Genomic DNA, 12,690 nt, shown 5'->3' with positions numbered 1-12,690 from the left:
ACAAACACGCTGTACTTGTTGACAGCGGGGCATCAGATACCCTCACATGGGACAAATCTCGCTTTGCAGATCTAAACCCTGTCAAGAAGACCTTTGACACCCCAAATGGGCCTATTATTGCAACCGCAAAAGGGACCATGATAGTCAATGCAGTAGATGCAATGGGCCAACCTCATCAATTGCGAATCAACAGCGCATATTTAGTACCAGACGCTCCAACTACCCTGATCAGTACCATCAGATTAGAGGAGCAAGGACTTTGGTTCTCGGCAAGGCAACGATGCCTTGAAGACAATCAGGGCAGTCCTCAATTTCAAATCTGGATACTAGAATCACAGTATCATCTCGAGCCTCCTGACGGCCAAGGGGCAGTCTATTTCTCATCCTCTTCTCAGCCTCGAGCAACCAGCAAGGAGAACGCCAAACTGTGGCACGAACGACTCAGCCACGCAAATAAGGCGGCTCTTCAACACCTATCCAAGGCATCCTCAGATGCAGGAATAGAGGGTCTTCTGATAGAGGACTGCGAGACATGTAGACAGGCCAAAGCAATGAGGAGCATCTCAAGACGTCAACCAATTTACAAAACCACTTACCCATTCGAGAGGATCAACATTGACTTCTTTCTGATGGAGGAAGCGTACAATGGGGCGAAAGTCAGTATTATCGCCACATGCCCATACACCAAGCTGAAGCTCCAGAGAGCACTTCCACATCGACGACTTCTTGGCCTCCGATTTATCAAGCAACTAGTCAAGTTTCTCTCAGTGCAATACGATATTGTTGTACGATTTTTACGGCTTGATGGGGATGTGTCTCTACAGACCAACATAGAGGACTACACCTCCGAGGAAGGGATCATTCTGGAGAGAACAGCACCATACACATCAGCACAAAACGGCCAAGCCGAGAGAGCTGGGGGAGTTATATTTGCTGCAGCAAGAGCTCTCTGTATACAGTCAAACTTTCCCCCACAACTCTGGCCAGAGACAACAGCGGCAGCCGTCTATCTTGGCAACCGAACTCCAAGAAGGAAGATCAACTGGATGACACCAGAAGGAAAGACGAATGCGTGGCTGAATGCCAACAAGGGTACAAAGCGCCCAGAACTATCATCGCTTAGCCATCTCAAGAGATATGGTTGCAGAGCCTATCCTCTGACCAAAAACTACATGGCTGGCCGCCAAAAGTCAGCCAAGATGGCACCTAGAGCTCATATTGGCTATCTCTGTGGATATGATAGCTCGAACATCTATCGCATATGGGTCCCTACTCTGAATCAGGTTTTCAGATCCAGAGACGTGTCATTTGACGAATCAGTTGTCTACAATCCTTCAGAAGTCCAGCAACTTGATGCCGTACAGATAAGAGAGCAGACAGGGCATCTAGACCTGTTGGAACTCCATGACGATATTGATCACGATATCGAATCCATTCTAGAGGATTTCGCGGCCCCAGATACCTATGCAACTCATCCGTCAGACCGCCAAAGTTCTATTTTCGCTCCAGATAATAGTCTTCCAACTCTACCTTGTCTTAGGGAAGAAGTGACGCTAGGTAACCGCCTATCCAGCCAGCCTGGCAGTTCTGTAAGAGGAACAGAAACCAGCCTCGATATCTCTTCGGCTGGGGGGTGATGTCTAGTAGCCCTCCACTTCCATCTTCATCGTCAGCCATTACTTCAGACGAAGTAATCCATGAAACCATCTATGTCAACACAGAAGAGACAGTGTCTCAACAAGAAGAAAATCAACCCTTACATAGGGACCATCAGATCGAACCTGGGTGGGTGGAAGGCTCCCCTCGACCAGAAGGTTCATCACCAACCCAATCAGCGACTTCACCAACTCCAACGAGTGGAGATGGTAGCAATACTTCCAACAATAACACTTTGGAAGGTGTAGGTCAACAGCCCCTCAGCAACGTTATCAAAAGACGCCAGAAATACGACAAAAGTGAAGGGGTTGACTCTTCCAACATCCTGAAATCCCCGAGGCGACGGAAACCAAGTAAAGAGGCAGCAGGCTCTGAATCGAGAGGTCTCTATCAGAAGCAGTATATCGCCTACATATCCGCCAACACAAGCGCACTCCATAGCGCAACGATGGATGCGACAAGAAAGATGCACAAGAGAGATCTTCCTCCAACTCCCAGAAACTGGAGAGAGGCTCAAAAGCACCCCTTCTTCAAGGAATGGAAAGCTGCTTGTGAATCTGAGCTAAAACACCATTGGGATATCGCCACATGGAAGAGAGTTCAGATCTGCAACGTCGACAAGGAAAAACACTTTATTATCCCCTTATTATGGGTGTTCACTTATAAGTTCGACAAGCACGGCTATCTTCACAAGTTCAAAGCAAGGATTTGTGTCCAAGGCAATCTTCAACCGCCGAACGATCTCGACACTTCAGCATCAACTCTTGCTGCCAGAACCTTCAGAACCATGATGGCCCTTGGAGCCAGGTTTGGACTTCGTTTCTGGCAAAAAGATGCAGTCAATGCGTTCACAAACGCCTGGCTAGATGAGGTGGTGTATGTCAGACACCCACCTGGCTTTGAGGAATATGAGAGTTGTCTTTTGCTTCTCAGAGCTTTATATGGCCTCAGGAGGTCGCCTCTCCTCTGGCAACGTCACATTACCAAAACTATGAAGCAAATAGGCTTTCGCCAACTTGAGGAAGACGAGTGTGTCTTCATGAGAGATGGGATCATCGTCTTTATATTTGTAGACGATATAGTGATCGCTTTCCTCCCTGACCTGCAGGAAGAGGCCAAAAAGATCACTGATGATCTTCACAACCATTACCAACTCAGAGATATGGGCGATCTCCGATGGTTTCTTGGCATCAGAATTATCAGAGACATCAATGCCAAAAAGATATGGCTATCCCTCGATAACTACATTGACTCTCTTGAGACCAAGTATAAGGTCCAAAACAACAAAGGATGGCCAATGACTCCAATGGCACTTGATCAACTTGTCAAATACGATGGTCAAGCGTCAAAACAGACAATCATCGAATATCAGAGCAAGGTTGGATCTCTCAACTATGCAGCTGTTATTGCCAGACCCGATATATCACATACAACATCAAGACTCTCTGAATATCTTCAGAATCCTGGTCCATCGCACATGGAAGCGGCAGACAGATGTCTTGCCTACCTTGCCCGAACCAAGGGATTAGCAATTGAATACGATGGGTCAGCAGACGGAAGACTGTGCTGTTCTTCCGACGCAGCATTTGCTGATGACCTCAATACACGACGAAGCAGTCAGGGGTATATCACCATGCTCTTTGGTGGTCCTATTGAATGGAGAGCCACAAAGCAGACCTGTGTAGTTACCTCATCAACGGAAGCAGAACTAGTTGCTCTCACTCAAGCCACAAGAGAGTATATGGCAACCATAAGGTTAATGGAGAATCTCCAGATTCAACCAGACGGTTTCCCTACTATTTACTGCGACAACAGTCAAACTCTTCGTCTTCTGACAGATGAAAAGCCCCACAGAACCTCCAGGCTGAAACATATCGATATACAGAATTTGTGGGCTCGCCAAGTCTGTCGGAAAGGAGACATCACTTTCAAGTGGATGGATACCAATAGCACTATCGCTGATGGTCTAACCAAACCACTGAACGCACAAAAACACCGAGAATTCGTTCGTCAACTTCGTCTTGTTAACATCACACACCTGCTGGGCCAGGAAGAAGTGTGAATAGCTTCAAGCAAAGACTTGAACCTAGGGGGGTGTGTCAGGCCCATCCCAGTACACTCGTTACAACGATTGTCACACCATGCCTATGAAACAATATGGTCTTACACAAGCATGACTAAGTTTGCCAAGGATATGCCAGTATAAAGGGTCTTCCACTCACTATATAGATAGTCGGGATATTCCCATAGCCACTCGTTCTTCATACTCATCAATACATCCCATTGACCCCCTACCTGATAATCGCTGCCCAACAGTAAGATAGAACAACAACAAGAAGAACAAGCAATAGGATCACCAACAGACGAGTGATAATTGCTACCACTATTTGTCGTATACGACCCCGTGAACCAACACCTACATTAGGGGATTTACTAGGCTTTGGGAGCTTCGAACCATTGGGTCCATGGGGCCAGGAAGCAAGATGCGATTCGTACGTGGCTTTCCACATCAAGGATGGCGTTGCCAAGTCGTGGGGTTTAGTTGGGTGGTTGGTGGCCGTGGTCCCAGCAGAGACAATCCGACAGAACCGCCAATTCCTGGCTTCTCACTCAAGCTGCCACGTGAGCCTTGTGAGCCGGATACCTGGAACACATACCTTGAATTTCATCGTATTTCCTTCTCTAGCTACTTCATTCTACTGTTCAGCTCTTCCTTAATGCTGATTCTGCCGCTCAGCGACCTACATGGGAGCTTACTTGATGGCCGCAGTGAACTCATCCTTGAAGAGGTTAGACTATTTAAGTAAACTTTCTTTGATGACTGGACAGGAATTGCAAAAGGCCCAAAGAGTGAAGGTTTCATTAGGAAACTCGGTACTAGGTATACGAAATTACTTGAATAATTCTGACTTAACTACGTTCTGTTCCATTCCTCCAGCCCAACGACCAGCACGTCGAAATAACAAAGGTAGCAGAAGGCAAGTATCCGACGCTCCGCGATAAAATCACGACCATACATTATCCACCTAGAGGATATATCTGAACTGGGGGTTCTGCAACTTGGTCAGCATTGTCAAACACTTTGAAAAACCTGGGCCAACGTACCTTCATATCGGTGAGATAGTCCTCGTAGGCGTGGTCAAAGCCCTCCATGATACCGGCCTTGTCACGCTTGTTGTTGTACCAGATGCAGACAAATCGATAAACGAGACCGAGCACTCCCGCAGCTAGAGACGTAATCACAACAACGATGAAGCCAGGGGCATAGTTGGGCGCATCTTCCTTCCGGAAGACCAAAGGGCCGACAAAGTTGCCTGTTCGGGGGATTAGTCCTCGTGGAATCGTGGCCACGAAAAAGACAGGCTTGACATACCGAGGCAGTATCCAATGTAGAGGCCAGACGAAGCAATTGAACGTTTCGTGTAACCTGAGGTGTTGGCAATCTGAAGACCCATAAGAACGGCATATCCTCCTCCGACGGACGGCAAGATGTAGGCCGCAAAGAGAAGAGCCCCTTTGGCAGACCTCGGCAGTAGCCACAGCAGAAGAGCAGCGAGAGTTGTTCCCATCTGTGCACCAAACACAATCCAGGTTCGGCAATTCTTGAATTTGTATGCCAGGTAAGGCATGAGGAGTTGCACAGTGCCTCCATATGCACCCGCTGGGATAGTGAGCAAAAGGGAGTTAAGAGTGCTGAATCCGAAGCCGTTGATGATGATGGGAACAAATGTCGAGATGGGTCCATTCGCAATCATGCAGAGGAATGCAATGGCAAAGACCAACCAAAACTTGATGTCAAGACCCAGCTCGCCAACTTGCTCCATCTTGTAGTGAGTGTTGCGCACGCCCGAGTTGTTACTCCGCAACCGTGCAACCAAGATATATCGTTCTCTGTCGTTGAAGCCCTTTGCTCGAATGGGGTCGGGAGGAAGGACAAAGTACAGGAGAAGACCCCAGACAATTGTCAGCGACCCGGCAAAGTAGAACATGTATCTCCATGAAGAGACTCCGCCGTTGAGCTTGCCGAAACCATAGTTGATCAGTGGAGAGAATATCGAAACGTAGCCCGTGCAGCTGTACCAGATACTATGTTCGAATGTCCGTTAGTACAACCGTAAACTCTCCTCAAGACTATGGTGCAGGTGGTTAACATACCCCATTCGCATGGCTTGCTCGTTCTTTTTGTACCAACTTCCGACAATGAGCATGAACATTGGACTGATACCGCTCTCTAGTAGCCCAAGACAAAACCGTTGGGCGTAAAGGCCACGATAATTTGTGCATACGGTCGTCAGTAACAGGGTGAGGCCCCAGAGAGTGACAATGACCGAGGCGACTCGCTCGATGGGGAATCGTTGGGCCAGAATCATGGTTGGGTAGGCACCGACGATGAATCCGAGGTAGAAAATGGCGGCCGACATGGAATATCGATCCCCAACTGTCAGGTCCAAGTCGGTTCGCAATCCGAAGAGAGCCTGTCAAACCGCAAGTCAGTGGCTTGATGCAAAACAAGAACTAGAGGCCCAATGGATTGCACGAGTGTTTGCTTACCGCCTGCGAAAGCATGGCTTTGTCATAATATTGGAGACCGTATGTCATGCATAGCACTGGCATCAATCTCCAATCTATCTTTCTTCTGAGTTTCTTCTCTTCTTTCTTTGTCCATTCAAAGTCGCCGGTGTAGCCTTCGAGCACCTTGAGTGCCTCGTCGTTGTGGACAGTGTCAACAGTAGCGCTCGGCTTCATTTCTGCAATACCATCTGGTCGCTCCACTTGCTGAACACTTTCTGCAGACTTGGCGAGATCAGACATGTTTGCTGAAACTTGAACTCGGATGTCGACTTGTAGGATCCCGAAGAGATGGCCACATCATACGAGGGAAACCAAGTCAATGTTATAAAAGAAGCAGGCCTGACTTAGCGCGTCCTGTAATCCGGGGAACCGCGAGCTAACGAGACTTCTTCATGAGCAAACTGCAATGCAGGCAGGAATAGTTGACTGGGCAAGGACGCTGGATCAGCCGGCTTGCATCGAGAACGTGGTCCCTAATCCCGGGGGTCTGAATCACAGCGTGGCACTCGTTGAACTGGGTGGCTGTCTCACTGACACGGCACTTCGGTAATTCAAGACGGGTTACCGGCCACAAGAAACCTTGTAGTGTAGGGGAGCAACTACACCGCTTAGGGGTAACCGACCGCCGAAAGCGCCCGTAAACAACTTGGAAATTCTCCCCCGCAAGGCCATAGCTCGGTGCTACTGAGGGGCCGGCAGATCTTTCTGTGGTTCTTTTCTGGCTCCTTGTTGACGGCGAGCTTTTCCATGATACCATTAAACGACCCGAACAAATGATTGCGTACACGAGACCTGATCAAATTTAGACAAAGGTTCCTTACCATTTACCAATATTCCAGAAACGTCTCATACTGCACATTCGAAACCTCACAAACGAAGCGTCATCATGTCACTCAAAGCTCCTGTTGTTTCGTTGCCAGAAGGAAGGGAGACGGTGGTTGTGAAGATGATCAACCCTGTCAACTTTGGGCCGGCTATCCTCAAGCGTTTCATGGCTCCTGATGTTCCGGGTCTGGAAACTTTCAAAACTTCCCCTTCTCTCTGCTTTCTCCTGGAGCACCCTTCTGGTCGGAAGCTGGTATGGGATCTAGGGATCAGAAAAGACTACAACAACTATGCGCCTTCGATAACTAATTACTTGCCAACCACGAATTACGATATTCAGGTGAAAAAAAATGTGAAGGATATTTTGGAAGAAAGTGGTGTTGCTCCGGAGGATGTCGAAGCAGTGATCTGGAGGTACGTAGAGCATAAGCCATATTCTCTTTTCCAAATCTTCTTTTCTCTTGCGTACAGAGCGATCCCTTAACCTGATGTGGCTACCCAGCCACTGGCATTGGGATCATATTGGTGATCCATCCACATTCCCGAAAACGACAGACTTGATCGTTGGGCCAGGATTCAAGGCGGCGATGCTTCCGGGAGCACCTGCAAACCCCGACTCTCCTATACTTGAGAAGGATTATGCGTAAGTCATTGCAACAACCCCAACTATGATAGCCTGGCGCTTGTAGCTTACAAAATTGTATCAATTCCAAGTGATCGGAACTTGAGAGAAATCTCGTTTGAAAAAGGGCCTCAAACCATTCGCATCGGGCGGTTCCCGGCATTCGACTACTTCGGAGATGGCTCTTTCTACTTGCTGGATAGCCCAGGCCATGCCGTGGGTCACCTATGCGGACTAGCCCGGACAAATCAAAGTCCGGACACGTTTATTCTTTTTGGAGGTGACGTCTGTCACTACGCAGGAATCTTCCGGCCTTCAAAGCATCTGCCTGTTCCCGCGTCAATCTCACCACATCCTTGCCGACCGCACGGAGATACCGCACTTTGTCCTGGTAGCGCTTGGGACGAGCTCCAGAAGTCTCGGGGTAGAGCATCCACAGATACACTCTTCGATGTAACCTTTGGCCTGGACCTTCCTATGGTGGGAAGGACAGTAGGATGTCTCCAAGAATTAGATTGTGACGAGAACATCTTTGTCATTATAGCACATGACTCGACAGTCAGAGACGGTGTGCCTCATTTTCCCAGCGATCTCAACGACTGGAAATCAAAAGGCTGGGGGGAGAAAGTTAAATGGTCATTCTTTCGCGACCTGGAGTCGTACTGGGACTCGAAGGGGCTGCTGTAGAAATCGGGCCTAATTTATAAAATACCCATCTTCCTGCAGTTGCCAACCAGAATGTCTTGAAAACTTACTAAGGCATCTGCAGAGTATCCGTTTATTAAACTTTCGCTTGGTTCCATTACTCTATCTATTTGCGACCCTGTGCCCCGAGATTATGTGTTGCACCGAATAACTGAACTGGAATATTTTCGCCTGAAGACACATAGAAGTTCTCAGTATCATCTGATGACAAGTCTCTGCAGGAAAGTCTCTTCAACAAGTCAACTCTGTGCCTTAGTTACCGTACCAAGTGACTGGTGAATGGAGGAGTCAGTACGAATGCATGGTCTGGATGCCCTGAGTCGCCTACTCAGGTAGTAATTACCTTTGCCGTGGCTTGCAATTCATCTGAGCCCTGCATTGCGGTAGGACTGGGGCATTTCGGCACTTTCCTGATTGGGATAGCCGAACCCACCGAGCGCGCCGAGCCGAAGTTTGTTTGTCTATCGCGGTAAGGTTGGGTGATATTCTACCGCCGGCATCCCCGCGAATGCCCTCTTCCGTCTCCACCTAACTCCAAGCCTCAGATCTCTGCAGGCTAACTACGTTACTCGGTGTTCATCATAATTGTGCAAACGCCCTAATCCACTGTTGTCCAAAGCATCGAGTCATACTTCTACATCGATAGTACTTCAAGCCCAGATTCGGAACTGTCGTGAACACAGTTGCACGTCAGAGTTCAGTTCAAGCCGGGACTTCACATTGTTGCAACCATGGCACAGGGGTCCGAACCAAAGCCCAACGGCACAGCGCCGTCAAGCTTCCAATCTGCCAACCAAGAAATTGACTACGATGTCTTGATAGTTGGTGGCGGCCTCAGCGGCATTTTCTCACTGTATCGTGTGCGAGAACTCGGGTTGAGAGTCAAAGTTCTTGAAGCTGGTTCTGCTGAAGGAGGCACTTGGTTTTGGTATGAGCACTCTGCAGGAACAATACGTGACGCATAAGCTAACATGAGTGTAGGAACCGATATCCAGGAGCTCGATTTGATTCAGAGAGCTATTCCTACATCTTCTCCTTCTCTCAAGAAGTGCTGGATGAATGGGACTGGACTGAGCATTTCTCACCTCAGGCGGAGACTTTACGCTACATCCAGTTTCTCACCAAAAAGTTCGACCTGAAAAAGGACATGCAATTCAATACGCGTATCCAGTCAGCTCGCTTCCAGGAAGATTCCAGGTCTTGGCTTTTGACCGATGGAAATGGGGCCACTTACACCTGCCGTTACCTGGTGACAGCTATGGGTATTCTCAACGAACCCACTCTGCCAAACATTCCCGGAGTTCACGACTACAAGGGAGAGGCATGGCATACAGCCCGATGGCCTGGAGATGGCGCCAGTCTCGAAGGCAAGCGCGTGGCAATCATCGGCACAGGCGCAACTGCTATCCAGATAATCCAGGGAATTGTCAAGACAGTTGGCTCTCTGACTGTGTTTCAACGAACTCCCAATTGGACTGCACCACTACGAAACACAAAAATCAGTCCAGAGGAGATGGCCGATATTCGAAGGCGGTATCCTGAGATCTTCCGGCAGTGCCTGGACTCTCACTCGTGTTTCATACATATTGGTGACACGAGAAGTGTTTTTGACATGGAAGAGAAAGAGCGCCTGGAGCATTGGGAGGAACTTTATGCACAGCCTGGATTCGCCAAGGTGCTCGGTATCTCGGGCGACATTTATACCAACCGGGAAGCGAATAAACTTTACAGCGATTTCCACGCATACAAAATCCGCCAACGCGTCAACGACCCCAAAGTTGCCGAGAAGCTCATTCCGAAGAATCACGGTTTCGGTACTCGCCGGGTCCCGCTTGAAAATGGATACTACGAGGCATTCAACAGATCGAATGTCCACTTGGTTGACATTACGGAAACTCCAATTGATCACATCACCGAAAAGGGTATCAAGACGAGCGAGGAAGACTTTGAATTCGATGCCATCATCTACGCGACAGGATTCGACGCCATCACTGGTTCGTTCCGAGCGGTGGACTTTCAGGGTATCGGGGGCACACAGCTTACAGATGTTTGGAGCGAGGGCATTCAGACCTTCCTTGGCTTGACTGTCAAGGGGTTCCCCAACATGTTCATGGTCATGGGACCGCACCAGATGTTTGGAAACATCCCCCGAAGCATCGAGTACGCTGTAGAGTGGGTGGCAGACTTCATCCGGTATGCTCGAGACAATAACATCACATCTGTCGAGGCTACAGATGAAGGCATGCGCATGTGGACAGATCATGTATGGAAATGCGGAGAAGGTCTTCTGGCCAACGAGGTGGACTCTTGGATGACGGGTGTAAACAAAAACCTGGCTCACAAGCAGAAAAGATCCATGACGCGGTACAATGGACCTGCACCTGGGTATAGAAAGCGGTGCGATGAGGTGAAGGCCAGGAATTATTCCGACTTTGTGCTTGGATAATTTGGTCAGGTCTTTAGATGGAATTCGCTGTAGTAATATTGACTGGAGTCTTTATCAAGAACATCAGACAGCTATCAAGCTACTTTACCTACCCAAGTAACAGTGTAATTAAGCTTTGCCCATCTGCATAACGTTTCCCTTGCTCGTCTAAAGTCCTCTCGATGGTATGGTTTAGATGGTGCATTCCCTCTTGATATCATTATCCGTCTTTGTGAGTTGGCATGTATGTTTCCCTCCAAGCTACGGGTCTCACGCCTAGAAGGATTGAAGTTCACCGCGCCACAGACATTTCTAGAATTACTTCAAGTTATCTTTGCCTAACTGTGCCCATCTAATGCTCGTGGATCTTGAACTCTCCTGTGGCAGTCGGGTTAGTCAGTGCCCAAGTAATACCGCTGTCCGTAGTTTCGTCCCAGTCTTTCGACGCTGACAACTTGTCTCCGAACCGTCGAAACCCGTGTGGAACGCCCTTGTAGACATGAACATCAGTGGGAACACTGTGCGATAGATTAGCAATCACTTTCCTGCGTTCCAAAGCGTAAGAGTCACTCACCCAGCCTCTGTGAGCATCTTGGCGTATAGCAAACCCTCATCTCTCAATGCATCCAAGCCGCAAATTCCAAAGGTCGTCGGAGGTAGCCCTTTCACCTGATCCGGGGTTGCATTGCCGGGATTAAGTCTTAGGTCATTGGGATCTGGGTTCTCAACCTTGAGAAGGCCGACGAAAAGGTCGATCATGGATCGCGGCAAGATTGGAGTGTTTTCGTTTTCGGGGTACGATGAGACCGATGTGCTTTTCATCTTCTTCAACAAGCCATCGTAACAATCAACATGCGCCAGGCAGGGGATCATCAGAACCTGCCCAGCAATAGAGGGTAACCCCGAGGGAAGCTTTCCCAGGTGCTGAGCGAGTGTCAGAGAGGCTGTCAATTGCCCACCCGCTGATATGCCTCCAACGACAACTTTAGTGGCGTCACCGCCGACCTCCTTGATGTTGGCATGCAACCAAATGAAAGCGTCCTCAGCATCATTCCATGCTGTCGGGTAGACGTGTTCGGGTGTATGACGATAGTTCACATTGACAACGAGCACATTTGTGCTGATGGCAATGCGAGAACACGTTGCATCTTCGGAGGTCAAGGTACCGAAGAGAAATCCACCTCCGTGGAAGTAGAGGTAGACTGGCAAGGGTCCATCGCCCGCTGCCTTGGGTCGATAGGTTCGGGCTTCGAGTGTCGCTCCATCACGTGTAGGGATTGTCCAGTCGCGTACTTGGACTTTGTCTGCCATAGGCTTCATTGCTTCCACGGCCAATTCATCGTGAACTTTGTTCATGACATTCTTGCGTTCCGATGGAGAGAGGTCGGGTTGGGGAGGAGGAAGACCAGCTTCCACCGCCAGCCACTCTTCGCTGGGGCCACCGTATTTCGAGAAGTCACACATTCTTGCTTACAAAATGTTTCTTGAGAGGGTTTCAAAGAATTTGGAATCGAGAAAGGCGAAATGAGTTTTTTCACTCCAAGTTGTGTACAATTGTTTGTTCGTTCCATGACAGGTTATACACAGCACAGGCCGAGGTTCGGCCAAGCCAACGCAATTAGTCATAGTGAGGAGGGGTAATAAGCTTCACAGCGTGCCGAGGTTCTGCGGGGAAACAGATAGACCAACCGCGCCTCACATTCGCTGGTCATGATCCCGTTAACGGTTATGCTGAGATTCGGCTCTGGTGACTCCGGCAATGTACCAACTTGACTGCCAGCGGTTCAGCAACCATAACCGGGCAGAGCATGCCGGCTTGGATCGTGCGACTTGCTTGATACCACTGGGCATTCCTGCGGCTGAGAAACCTTCGGCAAGAAGCCCA

At 48.9% G+C, this 12,690-nt stretch overlaps 4 protein-coding genes across 4 annotated transcripts; 2 read left to right on the top strand and 2 right to left on the bottom strand.

Annotated features, from left to right (window-relative positions):
* Positions 1–4,498: 4,498 nt before the first annotated feature.
* Positions 4,499–6,633, bottom strand: BDP81DRAFT_376234 (allantoate permease). Its single transcript, XM_060586733.1, has 5 exons — positions 6,208–6,633; positions 5,812–6,131; positions 5,030–5,742; positions 4,762–4,970; positions 4,499–4,709 (listed from the first exon to the last, which is right to left on the bottom strand). Exons 1-5 carry the CDS (start codon positions 6,466–6,468, stop codon positions 4,683–4,685), a joined length of 1,530 nt encoding a protein of 509 aa, XP_060444200.1. The 5' UTR covers positions 6,469–6,633; the 3' UTR covers positions 4,499–4,682.
* Positions 6,634–7,114: 481 nt separating this feature from the next.
* Positions 7,115–8,362, top strand: BDP81DRAFT_321766 (metallo-beta-lactamase superfamily protein; the record flags this gene model as incomplete). The annotated part of the gene is made up of 3 exons (XM_060584645.1): positions 7,115–7,467; positions 7,556–7,696; positions 7,768–8,362. 3 exons carry the CDS (start codon positions 7,115–7,117, stop codon positions 8,360–8,362), a joined length of 1,089 nt encoding a protein of 362 aa, XP_060444199.1.
* Positions 8,363–9,111: 749 nt separating this feature from the next.
* On the top strand, positions 9,112–10,826 carry BDP81DRAFT_461819 (phenylacetone monooxygenase; the record flags this gene model as incomplete). The annotated part of the gene is made up of 2 exons (XM_060593826.1): positions 9,112–9,308; positions 9,362–10,826. The coding sequence occupies 2 exons, from the start codon at positions 9,112–9,114 to the stop codon at positions 10,824–10,826; spliced, it is 1,662 nt and encodes a 553-aa protein (XP_060444198.1).
* Positions 10,827–11,157: 331 nt separating this feature from the next.
* Positions 11,158–12,269, bottom strand: BDP81DRAFT_321518 (Alpha/Beta hydrolase protein; the record flags this gene model as incomplete). The annotated part of the gene is made up of 2 exons (XM_060584619.1): positions 11,158–11,323; positions 11,380–12,269. 2 exons carry the CDS (start codon positions 12,267–12,269, stop codon positions 11,158–11,160), a joined length of 1,056 nt encoding a protein of 351 aa, XP_060444197.1.
* Between the last annotated feature and the right edge of the window lie 421 nt (positions 12,270–12,690).

This window comes from Colletotrichum phormii (assembly GCF_030913505.1).
Source record: "Colletotrichum phormii strain CBS 102054 chromosome Unknown BDP81scaffold_12, whole genome shotgun sequence".
Classification (NCBI taxonomy): Eukaryota; Fungi; Ascomycota; class Sordariomycetes; order Glomerellales; family Glomerellaceae; genus Colletotrichum; species Colletotrichum phormii.
This window is presented reverse-complemented; position numbering and strand designations above follow the sequence as displayed.

Excerpts from the sequence above, each read along its gene's own strand:
- BDP81DRAFT_376234 (XM_060586733.1), bottom strand. The coding sequence starts at position 6,468 with ATGTCTGATCTCGCCAAGTCTGCAGAAAGTGTTCAGCAAGTGGAGCGA. Across the intron at positions 5,743-5,811 it reads GAGCAAGCCATGCGAATGGG|TATCTGGTACAGCTGCACGG; the intron begins GTATGTTAACCA and ends ATTCGAACATAG. Across the intron at positions 4,710-4,761 it reads ACTATCTCACCGATATGAAG|AACCCCCAGTTCAGATATAT; the intron begins GTACGTTGGCCC and ends ACCAAGTTGCAG.